This window comes from Microcaecilia unicolor, unplaced genomic scaffold, assembly GCF_901765095.1.
Source record: "Microcaecilia unicolor unplaced genomic scaffold, aMicUni1.1, whole genome shotgun sequence".
Lineage (NCBI taxonomy): Eukaryota > Metazoa > Chordata > Amphibia > Gymnophiona > Siphonopidae > Microcaecilia > Microcaecilia unicolor.
In genome coordinates, this window is record NW_021963005.1 from 337913 (window position 1) to 353648 (window position 15736).

The 15736-nt window shown below is 45.1% G+C and overlaps 1 protein-coding gene across 1 annotated transcript in view; it reads left to right on the forward strand.

Annotated features, from left to right (window-relative positions):
- LOC115458713 (inactive serine/threonine-protein kinase TEX14-like) overlaps positions 1 to 15736 on the forward strand; it is a gene marked incomplete at its 3' end in the record, with an annotated part of 207866 nt that overhangs the window by 134073 nt on the left and 58057 nt on the right. Inside the window, 2 exon segments of the mRNA XM_030188539.1 lie at positions 3859 to 4152; positions 14049 to 14149. Of these exon segments, the coding sequence (XP_030044399.1) occupies positions 3859 to 4152; positions 14049 to 14149 (395 nt within the window).

Sequence of the window (15736 nt, forward strand, 5' to 3'; positions counted from 1 at the left end):
AATTAAATTAAAAAAAGAAGTCAAGATTGCTGCTGCTGACATCAGATGGACATCACTATAGACCAGTTTGTGTGTCCAATAGCGCATATCTAACATATAGAAGCAAAATATAGATGCAAAGCATAAATCATTATGCTTTTATATAGCAAATAATATAAATGACAATGTGCTCCAAAGTGTTATATAAAACGAGAAAATGCAAAAATTGCTACCACTAATTCCAAATTCATCATATAAGTCACTGTTGGTCAGCCATCTGATCTAAAAAAATAATGAAGACCTCAAAAAATATAACATCATATATTTGTAAAAATAACCAAAATACAAAATTGCTCCCACTGACATCAGATAGACATCACTAAAAACAGAGATAATTCTCTAAAATGTTATATAAATTGAGAAAATGCTACCAGTAATACTAAATTCATCATATGTCACTGTTAGTCTGCCATCTTCTCTATAAAATAATAAAGAACTCGAAAAGAGTTCTTTATTATTTTATAGAGAAGATGGCAGACTAACAGTGACATATGATGAATTTAGTATTATTACTATACAATAATATGCAAATGAGATAACAGTGAGTCAGATTGCTCACAAAGTATTGCATGGACTGAAACATAATAAAATAAAAGATAAAAATAAAAATGAATTGTATAAAATCGATCAGATAGACCTATAATAAAAATAACACATAAAAGCACAAAATGCTCCAAAAATAATATGTATAAAACATAATTTAAAAAGTTAAAAAGGTTGTGTCCTATTTTTACTAGACATTATCCAAACAAACAAACAAAAAAGACAAATCAGTCCCCGTATTCAAACCATCAGGTTGTAGAGTTTGTAATTCAAAAATTAGTTGCTGTTCTTAAACACAAAAAGAACACAAAAGCGAAAATCTTTAAACCTATGCCCTAAAGTAACAGATTGTTCAACTAACGGTTTATCTTGCATATTTCTTTTAAATGTTCTATGACCCTAACATTAAATTTCCTCTTTGTTTTAACTGTGTATGCTAAACCACATGGGTACAGTGCTGCAGTTTGAAAACTGTTTTAAATATAACTTTCGCCACACTTACCTAGTAATACTAAAGACGCAATTTCTTTTTTCAATGACATTGTCAGATCTTCACTAAGCACTTGGTAAAATGTATTTTCCAATTGTCTAGTTATCTCTGCAATATAAGAGTGTCTATACATGACTACAACCGCACCACCTTTATCTGCTGGTTTAATAATAATACTCTGATCATTATGCAGTGTTTTAATAACATCACTCTCTTCTGTAGTCATGTTATAGAATATCCTTTTCCTATCTTGCCTTTCAAGCTCTGTTATATCATTCAAAACTATAGTTTTGAATGTCTGAATCAGATGATGTGTATTTCCAGGTGGAAGCCACTTACTATCTCTTCTAATTATAGATGAATCTGTATAAACTCCATAATATTCAATTTTCTAACAAATTTTAAAAACTCAACCCTAGTTTTAAAAACATTGTATCCTGGAGTTGGAACAAAAGAGAGACCCTTATTCAAAACACTAATCTCTACATCTGTCAGAATTCTGTTGGAAATGTTATGCACTGTATTTAATACATCCCCTGATTTTCCTGTCTTGACCTGTATTGTTGAAATCCGCCTCTCCCTCTGCCACGCCCCCTACCTGTCCCTCTGTTGTACATAAAATCTCTTGGGTTTCTATAGAGGGGTTGTCTGTTGTGGATCTCCTTTTCTAAAGTTGACCTAATTGAAAAACTTGTTTGTCAATATTAACACGTGGAGGTGTAGTATAAAGGGAAGCTGAAGGATCAAATACTTCATCTTGATCACCTTTAAGCCTTTCCCTTTCTCTCACTGTATTAGGACTACAGGGTAATTTACTCTGCATTTGTTTCTCTGTAACATTTTGTTTCTTCCCTTGTATGTTAAATGGCTGAGACACATTAGTCATCCTATTGGTCAGCACAGACAGCAAAGGTGATCCAGGGAATGTAGAGCAGACGAGAGTTCACCAAACAGGTTTTATTGAAGATGGACCCAACTTGGCCAAGTTTCAGCTTTGCCTTCATCAGGCGTCACCAGATTCTTAAAAAAAAAAATACTTATCAGCTCAGATTCATTTTTATAAACAGAGCATGGATACAAGGAACTTCCAGTGAAGTATGGCGGAACATCCTCCTGGCAAATAATGAGTAATTTCAATTACCCCAATATTGACTGTATAAATGTTACATTAGGTGAATGCAAGGGAGGTAAAATTCATAGACATAATAAATGACTGCTTCTTGGAGGAACCAACAGGAGAGGGAGCTATTTTCGATCTAGTCCTTAGTGGAATGTATGGCATAGTACGAGGTAATGGTGTTGGGTCTGCTGGGAAGCATGTTATAGAGGAACAAAGCGAAGTTGTTTACCTTTAACAGTCTGCTCAAATTTGAAAAGTTTAGAAAGGATGACCAAGAGTACGAGAATAATGTGTATCCTTGGCATAGACAGCAGAGGAAGAAGATTTATAGAAGGATGATCAATAGGATGAGTAATGTGTTTCAGCCATTTAATACACAAGGGAAGAAACAAAATGTTACAGAGAAACAAAGTGAAGTTGCTTACCTTTAACAGGGTTCTCTGGTGACAACAGGGAAATGTAGCCACACTTACCCTAATTCCATCCCCCTTGACTTTATGGGATCAGAACTTTTCAAGCATTTTTCACTTCAGCTTTCTTACAGACTGAGGAGGAGGGGTGAATTTGAGGCAGCTAGGGAGCCTCCATGCATGCTCTTAGTTGTCTAATTAAGACTTTTCTCTGAGCTAAGAGAATGCCAGCCTGCGAGGCTCCTTCGGATGATGTCACCTGGAATGTGGCTGCATTCCCCTGTTGCTTCCAGAGAACCCTTATTATAGATACGCACCTTTGGTTTTTGAAGTCTTCAAGTCCGATGAGTGAGAGACTATGGTAAGGAGCTGGTGGTGTGCTTACGAGTAAGTATGGCTTTTATTGTATTTGGGACGATGAATGTTAGGGGTTTAATAAGTCCAGGAAATGACATCTTCTGTTTAAAGAGGCAGCTCAACTGAAAATACAGGTGGGCTTTTTGCAAGAAAGGCATTTGTTACTAAAGCATGGGCATCGTGTTATGCATAAGCATTTCTTCTTGTCTCTTTTTGCTTCTAATAGAATAGGGCTAGAAACAAATGGGGTGCGGATAATTGTGGCCCAGGAGTTGGTTAGCTAAGTTCATCATGTGCTTTGTGATAAAGAAGTTAGATATATCTTTGTTAAAAGTATAGTCCAAGGCCAACTTTACCTTAACTAGTATTTTATTATTTATTTATTTATTAGGATTTATTTACTGCCTTTTTGAAAGAATTCACTCAAGGCAGTGTACAGTAAGAATAAATCAAGCATGAGCAATAGACAATTACAACAGTAAAAATATTCAAATAACAATACAAAGTATAGCATTGTATACTGCTGATACTTATTTATAGGCCAAATAGTGAGGAAGGTGAGTTTTTTGATTTAGTGACTAATAATGTATAGGAGTTTACTAAAGGTCATTTAATCGGGGGAGACTTTAATCTCACAGTTAATCTGAATATAGGTAATACGAGTCATGGGGAAGAGGCCTGAAGGCGTGTCAAATTAAAATAAAGAAATTAAGCTTTCAGTTCAAACTGGTTGATGCTTGAAGACAAATTCCATGTAAAAAGTAATTCTTACAGCACAATGTGAGTAGAATATTTGCTAAGTCTGAAGACAAGATTTATTTGTATATATATCATTTTTTAAAAATCTGTTCTAAATATGTTGGTTATTAAATTGAAATTTTTCCACCTACCTCCTATAGCTGAAGTGAAAATAATGGCAGAAAAAGCAACCTCTGGACAGCTCGGAATTCTACCACGATACTCACAGGGAAAAAAGACTGGGAATAACACTGAAGATTTTTCAGTAAATTTTCAGCCTTTCACTTCTGGGGACCAAAAAAGGATAATGCCTCAAAAAGAAGCTAATTGTCCAAATAAAGATTCCTTACATGAAAACCATCAAGAATTCAGCAGTGATGAGGAAGAAGCCACTGATATTAGCAGAGAAAATGACAGTGACTATCATTTGAAGAACATATTCCAAAATTTTGAAGGTATATCTAGCAACAAGAATCTTTGGACTAATAATATTTTAAAGTGATATTAAGACATTTTTATATTCTCTAATGTGTTAGTGCCATACTATGCAATTTTCTGTAAGCTATCAAGTCCAACTTTTGTTTTTATCCTTTTGGCTGCATTATAGAATAACAATTTACATCCCATGGCTTATGTGTGGCTTCAGTTATGCCAGAACCCTTGCAGGCTTAGAAAGAGAAGGACACCCATCTTCCGACACAAATTGGGAGATGGGCGTCCTTTTCTCAGGGTCGCCCAAATCAGCATAATCGAATGCTGATTTTGGGCGTCCTCAACTGCTGTCTGTCGCGGGGACGACCAAAGTTCACGGGGGCATGTTGGTACCATAGCGAAGGCGGGACTGGGACGTGATTGAGAGATGGGCGTCCTTAGCTGATAATGGAAAAAAGAAGGGTGTCCCTGGCGAGCACTTGGCTGACTTTACTTGGTCCATTTGTTCTTGCGACCAAGCCTCAAAAAGGTGCCCGAACTGACCAGATGACCACCGGAGGGAATCGGGGATGACCTCCCCTTACTCCCCCAGTGGTCACCAACCCCCTTCCACCCTAAAAAAAAATTAAAATTTTTTTTTGCCATCCTCAAATGTCATACCCAGCTCCATGACAGCAGTATGCTGGTCCCTGGAGCAGTTTTAGTGGGTGCAGTGCACTTCAGCTAGGCGGTCCCAGGCCCATCCTCCCCTACCTGTTACATTTGTGGAGGAAACAACGAGCCCTCCAAAACCCACCCGAAACCCAGTGTACCCACATGTAGGTGCCCCCCTTCAGCCATAAGGGCTATGGTAGTGTTGTACAGTTGTGGGGAGTGGGTTTTGGGGGTTCAGCACACAAGGTAAGGGAGCTATGCACCTGGGAGCAATTTGTGAAGTCCACTGCAGTGCCCCCTAGGGTGTCCGGTTGGTGTCCTGGCATGTCAGGGGGACCAGTGCACTACGAATTCTGGCTCCTCCCACGACCAAAGGGTTTGCATTTGGTCGTTTTTGAGATGGGCGTACTTGGTTTCCATTATAGCCCAAAACCAGGGATGACCATCTCGGTCGGCGATCTCAACATTTAGGTCGACCATCTCTAAGGTCGACCTAAATGTTGAGATTTGGGCGTCCCTGACCGTATTATCGAAACGAAAGATGGACGCCCATCTTGTTTCGATAATACGGGTTTCCCCGCCTCTTCGCGGGGACCGTCATGCGAGGATGCCCTCATGAAAATTTGGGCACCCCGTTCAATTATGCTCCTCTTGGTCTCCTGGGATTTTGCAGCCACAGGAAGGGCTGCAAATATAGCCAGGTGAACTTGGGGGGGGGGGGGGGGGGGGGGGAGGTGCTGCTGCAGCTGGAATGGACAGATGCTCTTAGCATGTTAAACTATTTCCCCCCTTTCCCAGCTGATTCCTGTCCATAGCTGATTGAAGAAAAAAGAAAAGGAGAGCATTGGCACAGTAGCCACGGGCAGCAGAGGAGGCTTTGACCTGATGTTCCATAACTCTCCTGTTTCTTGATGAGCATAGTGGGCAAGAGGGGAATTGTGAAAAGGGGGGAGGGGTTTGAGAATCAGGAGTTACAATTTTGTTTTGTTTCCTTTTAGAAATGGTGGTTTGAGGGTTGAAAAACAGGAGCTGTGTTGTGTTGTGTTTTTAAGAAATGGTCTAAAGAGGTTTGAGAAACAGGAGCTAGGGATTTAGAGAGAAGAACTGGGTAGGTTATGAATGAGGGGATGAAAAATGTGCTTTGGGGGTCTATGAAAAATGAGCAAGTGGAAAGGTAAACCTGTGTTTATATGTAGGTCTCTTGAGATGAAGGGCCAGAAAAAGGACTGGGGGTAGAGGAAGGAAGGTAAAGAGGATCAAGATGGGAAGGGAGGGAAGGATATAGATGAAGAGAAGGGATGTGAAGGGCAGCAAGGCTGGAGCACCATCACCTCTATTCTGAATCCTTAAGATCCTAGATCTGTCTCCTTCCCCTTCCATCTCCCCAAATTCCAGAACTTCCCTTTCTCCGAGGACAAGCAGGCCTCACAAGTGGGTGATGCCAATCCGCATCACCCGGTCTGTCTTTTGCCATAGTAAAAAAGAGAGCTTTGTGAAGTGCAAACCACACATGCACGAGTACCTTACCACCCATTGTGTGAACACGGTCTCCTCAGTTCTCTATTTTCCACGTGAGGAGAAGGTGCGTTTTTTTACCTCTCCTCACTCGCCCGTTTTTTTGAGAGTGTTAGTGCCTTTCAGTCTTTTTTCTGCTTCTCTTGTGGCTCCTTTAATTGGACCTTACAAACCCTTCCTTTTATTTTTCCTTAGTTTTATTGTGCCCGGGTTTAAGTTTTCTTTATTTTTCCGTCGTTATCAGGCCGTTTTTAGGCCTTCACTTTGGTCAGGTCTTTCTCTTTCTTTTTCTCCATGCCTTGCCACTTTTTCAGGCACTATCAAGTCGTTTAATTTAGCCAACGAAGTTTATCCATCCATGTCCGTGAAGATTCCCAGTGGCTTCAAGTGCTATACCCCTTGCACTTGGACTATCTTGGGAAAGGACAGCCATTCTTGGTGCCTGCAGTGTCTTGGGCCTGACCATAGCCCTGCTAACTATGTTCTTTGTCTTTGTATGAAGAAGAGGACCCAGGTTTCCTGAGAGGCTCAATGAGAGAGGATCTTTGGAGCCAAATCCAGTTCCTCAATATCGGCATCAAGGTCGGAGGCATCTGCATCGACGTCGAGCATCACAATGGTGTCGGGAATATCGGTAAACATGGCTGCTTCTAGATCCTTAGACACTGGGAGCAGTGAAGCGTCAAGTGTCTCTACCTGCCTAGGCCTCCTGCTATGAAGGCCTCCCGGTACCATCCATTGTCGGACCTGACCCCTAGGCAACATGAGGATTCAACATAATCCTTGTCAGCACCGAGTAGCCTTGGTGACACGTTTCAGGCAAAGGCCAAGAAGCATCATCATCGGTCACCCTTGACACATGGTGTGTGGAACTCTGTAGCATAGAAGGATTCGTTACCTGAGAAGTATCGACACCGGGAGGATTGCCCTCCCTCCATACAGGAGTTGCCGATGCACCTGTCTCCAAGCAGCTGAGATCCTGCTCCTGCGTTGACCCTAGCGGTTCTGCAACCTGTGCCTCAACAGCACTCCAACTTTTCCCCGTGTTGGCCCTCGATGAGTGTATCCGGGCCTTGCTTCCAGAGCTGCTGGATGGCTTCATGCATCGGTGTGCATCAGAATCAGGGGAGCTTGCGCCTGCCATACCTCCCGTTGCGGCCTCGCCTGGCCCTCAGCCAGCGGTGCGGCCTCTTTTGGCCCTGGTGTCGACTGCCACCCAAGTTGGCACCCCTTCAATGTTATTGGAGGAAGCTTCACTCGAGTCCAGACAGGAGCCAACCTCAACACCGCTCTCAAAGGCACAGTTCCTCGGCATTGAGGCAGGTTCAGTCTTGGCAATCCCATAGGAAGATACTGTCTGACATTGAGGAGGAGCGCTCATGGGATTCAGAGGAGGATCCCAGATATTTCTCCTCAGATGAGTCTTATGGGATCCCCTCTGAACCCTCCCCTCCACCTGTTAGGAGATGGTCTCCGCTGGAGAGCCTTTCATTTCCATCTTTTGTTAAGGAAATGGCTAATGTCATTCCATTTCCTTTAGAAGTGGAGGATGAGCCCAGGGCCAAGATGCTCAAGGTCCTGGACTACACATCTCCTCCTAAGGAGGCTGTGACTGCCCCTCTCCATGAGGTACTCAAGGAAGTCCTTGTCAGGAACTGGGAATCCCCCCCTGGCAGTCCGTGTCATGCCCAAGAAGATTGACACCCAGTATCGGATCCACAGTGAACCTGGATTTGTTAGGCCTCAGTTACCTCACAGTTCCATGGTGGTGGAGGCTGCTCTCAAAAGAGCCAGGAGTACTAATGTGCCTTGGCGCCCCCAGGCAGACAAGCTAGAACCCTGGATTCTTTTCGGAGGAAGCTGTACCAGGCTTCAATGCTTATCTCCCGTATACAGTCCTACCAGCTCTTCACAAGCGTCTACTTGCGAAACTCAGTGCAACAGCTGACAGACCTAGTGGCTGCGCTCCCTCTGGAGCAGGCCAAGCCTTTTCGCAAGTTGGTCAAGCAGCAGTAGGCATGTCGAAAGTTCTTGGCCAGGGACACTTACGACACCTTTGATGTGGCATCCAGGATCTTTGCTCATGCTCAAAGTATAGCAATGTGCAGACTCTCGTGGCTGTGTGTTTCTGACTTGGAACACTCTGTTCAGCAGTGGTTGGCAGATGCTGCTTGCCGGGGGGATAACCTTTTTGGAGAAGAGGAGGTCGCTGACCAAATCAAGAAGCATACTGATACATTTTCTTCTCTCTCCTGCCAGGTGCTTTCTGCATCTACCTCCTCAGCTAGGAGGATTTTGGCAAGCCAAGGATCGGTCCCTACAACTATACACTCCTTCAGCTCACCAGCCTACTCATGCTCAGCCCCAGCGCACTCGTTCACATCAACAGCGTGCACCTAAGGCCCCTGCTGCTCCCTAGTCAAAGCAAGGGGCGAGCGTTTGACTAGCTCCAGCAGAGCATAGCTGCAGTAAAAGTGTCCATCCCGGACAACTTGCCAGTTGGAGGGAGGCTAAACGTTTTTCACCAAAGGTGGTCTTTTATAATTGACCGGTGGATTCTTCAAATAGTCTGTCTCCGATACACCATCAATTGGCATGTCAAACCTCCAAATAGGCCACCGAGATCGCATTCATTCAGCTCTCAGCACAGGTAGGTACTTGCAGTGGACTCTTCACCTTTCTATAGGCCCATGCAGTTGAACCCGTTCCACCAGGGGAAGAAGGGCAGGGATTCTATTCTAGGCACTTCCTTGTGCAGACAGGGGGGATGCGTCACATCCTAGACCTAAGGGCCCTGAACAAATTTCTAGTCCAGGAAAAGTTCAGGATGGTTTCCCTGAGCACCCTTCTCCCAATGATTCAGAAAAATGATTGGCTATACTCTTTGGATTTTAGGGATGCATATACTCACATCCTGGAGACAAGAGCAGACAATCTTGTCTCACTGGTGTCCAAGGTTCATAACTCTCAGCAGGTCACAGCTCTGCAGATGTTGAGATTGTTGGGCCACATGGCTTCCACAGTGTATGTTACACCCATGATAGGTCTTCACATGAAATCAGCTCAATGGACCCTGGCTTCTCAGTGGTATCAAGCCATGGGGAGTCTACAAGATGTCATTCAAGTGTTCCCAGAGCCTGTACACTGTCTTCATTGGTGGACAATTCGATCCATTTTGACTCTGTGACTTCCATTCCAAATTCCTCAGCCACAAATGCTGATGATGGATGCATCTCTCTTGGGATGGGGAGCTCATGTAGATGGGCTTCACACTCAAGGAGTTTGGTCCTCCCAGGAAACGAATCTTCAGATCAACCTCCTGGAGCTTCGGGTGTTCTGGAACGCTCTAAAGGCTTTCAGAGATCGGCTATCTTATCAAATTGTTCTCATTCGAGCAGACAATCAGGTTGCAATGTATTACACCAACAAGCAGGGGGGCACCGGATTACGCCCTCTGTGTCAGTAGGCCGCTGGATGTGGCATTGGGCTCGCAAACACGGCATTTTCCTTCGAGCCACTTATCTGACAGGGCAAAACAATACCCTGGCTGACAGGCTGAGCAGGATAATGTAACCGCACGAGTGGTCTCTCAATATGGGCATAGCCCGCAAGATCTTCCGAGCGTGGGGCACCCCCTTGGTTGGATCTTTTCCAATCAGATCGACCACCAGGTCCCTCAGTTCCAGGCTTCAGGCTCATGGCAGACTAGCGTCAGATGCCTTCCTCCTCAATTGGGGGACAGGTCTTCTGTATGCGTATCCTCCAATGCCTCTAGTGGGAAAAACTTTGTTGAAACTCAAGCAGGACCATGGAACTATGATTCTGATTGCGCTGTACTGGCCGTTGCAGATATGGTTCCATCGTCTTCTGGGATTATCCTCCGAAGAACCATGGAGATTGGAGTGCTTTCTGACCCTCATCACACAGTGAGAGGAGTCGTTTCTACATCCCAACTTTCAGTCTCTGGCTCTCACAGCTTGGATGTTGAGAGCCTAGAATTCGCTTCCTTGGGTCTTTCGGAGGGTTTCTCCCGAGTCTTGCTGGCTTCCAGGAAAGATTCCACTAAGAGATGTTACTCTTTTTAAATGGAGGAGGTTTGCTGTCTGGTGTGACAGCAGTGCCCTAGATCCCCTTATGTGCCCTACAAAGACTCTGCTTGAATTCCTTCTGCACTTGTCAGAGTCTGGTCTCAAGACCAACTCAGTAAGGTTCACCTTAGTGCAATTAGTGCTTATCATTAACGTGTAGAAGGCAAGCCCATCCCTGGACATCTAGCTGTTCGCTTCATGAAAGGTTTGCTTTTGTTAAAGCCCCCTGTCCACCCTCCGCCAGTGTCATGGGATCTCAACGTTCTCACCCAGCTGATGAAAGCTCCTTTTGAGCCACTGAATTCCTGCCATCTGACGTACTTGACCTGAAAGGTCGTTTTTCTTGGTGGCTGTTACTTCAGCTCGTAGGGTCAGTGAGCTTCAGGCCTTAGTGGTGGATGCACATTATACTAAGTTTCATCACAACAGAGTAGTCCATGCACATTATACTGTTTCATCGCAAATTAGTAGCACCCTATGTTTCTACTGAAGGTGGTATCAGAGTTCCATCTGAACCAGTCGTTTGTCTTGCCATCATTCTTTCCACAACTTCATGCCCATCCTGACAAAAACAGCTTGCACACCTTGGATTGCAAGAGAGCATTGGCCTATTACATGGAGCAGACAAGGCCCCACAGGTAGTCCGCCCAGCTTTTTGTTTCTTTTGATCCCAAAAGGATTGGAGTCGCCATCTGGAAATGCACCATTTCAATTTGGCTGGCAGATTGCATTTCCTTAACTTATGCCCAGGCTGGGCTGGCCTTGGAGGGTCATGTCACGGCCGGCTTCGTCAGTAGCCCACTTGAGGTCAGCCTTCATTGAAGAAATTTGCAAGGCTGCAACATGGTCTTCAGTCCACACATTCATTGCACTACTTGCCTTGAGCAGGATACCTGATGTGACAGTTGGTTTGGGCAGTCATTGTTGCAGAATCTGGGGTCTAGAATCCAACTCCACCCTCCTAGGCCCGTTTTATTCTGTTCCAGGTTGCACTCTCTTTCAGATTATATATAGTTTGAGGTTAATCTATGTAATGTTCTTGCCGTTGCGAGGCACAGTTGACCAATGTTTGTTGTTTTCAGTGAGCCTGGGTGCTAGGGATTCCCCACTTGTGAGAAGATAGAAGTCTGCTTGTCCTTGGAGAAAGCAAAGATACTTACCTGTAGCAGGTATTCTCTGAGGACAGCAGTCTTCATATTCTCACAATCCCTCCCATCTCCCCTTGGAGTTGTCTCCTTGGTTATTTTTACTTTATTTTTTGCTTTAGTATTAAGCTGAGGAGACCGCGTTTGCGCCATGGGTGGGAAGGCACTCGTGCATGCGTGGTGGAGCGCAGTCCGTGCTCCACAATGCTCTGTTTTTTACTATGACAAAAGCTGGACCGGGTGACATAGATCAGCGTCACCCTCTTATAAGAATATGAATCCTGCTGTCCTCTGAGAATACCTGCTACAAGTAAGTATCTTTGCTGTTTCCAAGGACAGGCAGGATTGCAAGTCCTCACAAATGAGTGATGTCATCCAACAAAGCCTACATGGAAAAGGAAAACCAACACTTCCACAAAAGCAGAGCAGAGCCAGCGTGGCAGAAGTGACTGGGGATCACTCCTGCCCTGACTACACTCCTACACTGTCAAGGATTGTAAGATAGGCCCAAGAAGAGGCAACTCCTGTTCAGAGGGGAAGGGTAGGGAGTGAGACAAATAGGACAAAGCACAAATTTAACACGGTCACTTTCAGCCAAAACTGAAACCATGCCAATATCCTTTTGGCCAAAGCTGAAAGTAGGCAGAAAAATCATTTTGTGCCAATTTTGGCACCATAACAGAAATCAAAATTTGGTTGGCCTCTACATCAGGACAAGCCTTAGTTGGGATTCCCCCACATGAAGGACTGTTCATCCCGGTTGTCCATATAGAAAGCAAATTTGCTGACCTGTAACTGATGTTTTCCATGCTTAGCAGGATTAACAGTCTCATCTTCCATCCCATCTCCACATAAAATTTAATCATCTTTTTACTCTACATGCCTTTATCTTTGACGTAGACTGAGGTTACTTAACTGAGGGCTGCTTAGCGCAGTGCCTTCTGCAGATGTGTAATGTTTTCTGGCTTATTCCAGCCAATGAGCTGGCACTCCTTATATTTTGTACTGTTTGGTGACATCAACTATATGTGGTACTACATTCCACGGAGAACAGCAGTTGCAGGTAAGCTACAGGGGGATGATCAGAAGCAAACGCTGGCGCTAGAGGCTGTTAGCGCCATACTAGCGCTGGCGTTTGCTACCGCTCCATGATCAGAGCCCTCGAGTGCATGAAACAACGCGCTCGAGGGCTCTGAAAGCATGCTAAACAGGGCTAAACATATTCATCCCCAATGATCAGCGACCAGCGCGCCAAAGATTGGGTCGCTGGCTGCGGTAAACCCTACGCCAGCTCCAAAGCAGGCGTTAGGGTTTGCAGATCATTGGGGAGGAATGGTGAGCCCTGTCCAGTATGCATTTGCATGCTGGCAGGCCCCCATTCCCCCCAACAAGGCAAACCTGCCAGCGACGATCCCCCCCTCCTGGTCAGGGAGGGCTGGAGATCTGGTGGGTCTCCAGCCCCCCCCCCCAGCTCCCATCAACATGTGCACCCAGTCCCTGGTGGCCCAGTGGGCGACCACCCCCCAGTAACGGGGGCTGGAGGTCCGCTGGACCGCCGGTCCCCCCCCCCCCCCCCGACGATCCCCCCTAGGTTCAGGGAGGGCTGGAGATCTGGTGGGTCTCCAGCCCCCCCCCAACCCCCCCAGCAAAGGGTCCCTGGTGGTCCAGTGATCAATCCACCCCCCTTCCCTGCCTACCCACCCTCCTCTCCCTACCCCCCTGCCTTGTGGGTCGGAGGAGGGAGGTAGCCTGCCTCCCTCCTCTTCCTTCGACAGCAATTTTGCTGCTACCTTCCTCCTCTGACCCACAAGGTAGGGGAGTAGGGACAGGGGGGTGGGTAGGCAGGGAGGGAGGGGTGGATTGATCACTGGACCACCAGGGACCCTTTGCTGGGGGGTTGGGGGGGCTAGAGACCCTCTGGATCTCCAGCCCTCCCTGAACCTAGGGGGGGGGTGTTGGTCTCCCACTGGGCCACCAGGGACTGGGTGCACATGTTGAGGGGAGTTAGGGGGGGCTGGAGACCCACCGGATTTCTAGCCCTTCCCTGGGGGGGGGGGGGGGGGGACCGGAGGGCCGCCGGACCTCCAGCCCCCGTTGCTCAGGACAGGGGTAGTTGGGGCCTGGTGGTCCCATGGACCTCCAGCCCTCTGTTTGACAGGTTTGGGCTTTTGACAGCCCAGACCTGTCAAACCAGTGCAGGAGGATTGTGCTGAGTGCATGCTCAAGCACAATTCTCCCCGCACTTCTACCCCACGGTCAGAGATAATTGCGTGCTTAAATTTGCATGCAATTATCTCTGATCATCAGTGCGGTAAAGCCCCGTGTTGTTCCAGCGCTATTTTAGAGCACTTTGGAACAGCGCAGGGCTTTTGATCATTTGCTTGTTAGCTGTGCAGACATTCATGGCACTGCATAATGTTTAAAATGTGGACACTGCATAGTGTTTATATGCAGCTCATTTCACTAATATTTTGGACTTTTCATGTTTTTTTTTAACTACATGCTACAAAATACCAGGTGAAAAGTGCCAAGCTCAAAAGGATGTCATGCAAGTGGAGCAGACGTTAAACTTTCCAATGACTTTGGGAAAAGCTGCTGAATCTTGGAATGCTTGCTGGGTATGTAGACCTCAAAATGTATTTATCATGATATGATACAAACTTGTAAGTAAATTTCTATGTTAGTAAACAGGTTGAATCAGCTACACAGGTGGTTGACATCATCTGGCAGTGCTTACATGGACCATCTCTCTCAGAACTTTGTTTTTCTGATCATGCATAGGATTTCCCACATTGCTGTAAGCTTTACACGTTCCCTTAGTCTTTCTTTGTCTGCACTGCTGCCTAGATGTGTTATATCACAGTTTAGAGATTTTTCCAAAGCTACTAAGGAAAAATCTCTTCTCTTACATTTTTGTCACCATCTCTATTTTCTTCCAAATCAACTCTGTCCGTGAAATAATTCAGCTTGGAAGACTGTCTTCACCATGGAAGAAGTCATGAATGGATTTAAACACTGCTTCTGGATCATGCCCCCTTCTGCTCTCACTTTGTACATATGTTTCCGAGAGCAGGATGCTTCAGGACCTTCAAGATGTTCGAATTGCAAACTCCTTCAACTGAAGAAAGGGATAAAGCAGGTGAAAAATAAGGGGTGGAGGCCCAGAAGGCTCACACACTACTGTGAAAAGAAGGGCATAGAAATTCTTTCTTGGGCCCAAGGAAAGAATTCTTGTGTGAGACAGAGAAAGGCTCACATCAAGTTTCAAGTTTATTAAATCTTGATATGTCACTCACAGGGAGTCTATTGGAGCATCACAAAAGAGCTGGAAATGGTTACTCATCTCATAGCTGGCCTGGCTGCAGAGTTCTGATGGATAAAATTTCTGAACAATGGGATCACAACTTTTAAGAGATTATGGAGAATGAAGATGTGGTCATCTGGGACATTCCCATTCTAACAGATACAAAGCGCTCAAGAAAACCATACATAGTGCTAAAGGGGAAAAAAACCCCATGAGAACAGCATTGATAATAGAAATGTCAGTATCAAGTGATTATTATATGCATCATCCATAGTGACTCCTAGGCCTCATGTTCATAAAGGTGAATTGGTTGCACACACTGTACTATGAGATTTTATCTTACTATATGAAAAGGACATAGTTGCATTGCCAATGCATGCAACTTTTAATTTTCTCTGATCCTAACAACTTAACGATCCAGTAAAAGTGCATAAAACCAGCGTCATGGTTGCATCAGTTGCACATCTGCGCCCAGTTCTGTTAGAAGAAATTTGTAGAGCTGCACCATAGTCATTGATTCACATCTTGATGTCTCAGTACTGTCTAGACCAAGGGTGTCTAACCTCGGCCCTCGCCAGGTTGAGTTTTCAGGATTTCTCCAATGAATATGCGTAAGATCTATTTGCATATAATGAAGGTGTTACATGCAAATAGATCTCATGCATATTCTTTGGGAAAATCTGACTGGATTGTTACCCTCGAGGACCGAGGTTGGACAACCCTTGTCTAGACAACATCTTGGTCAAGCAGTTTTACACAAGGACTTTTTAATCTATGGTCAGTTCGTCCCAGCAATGTTCTGTGGGTGGCCCTCACAAAGTGAAACAAATAAAAAATAAATAAAGGGCAATCCTCCGCAATGGGATACCCAACTTGTGTGGTCGACTCATTCTGCTTGTTG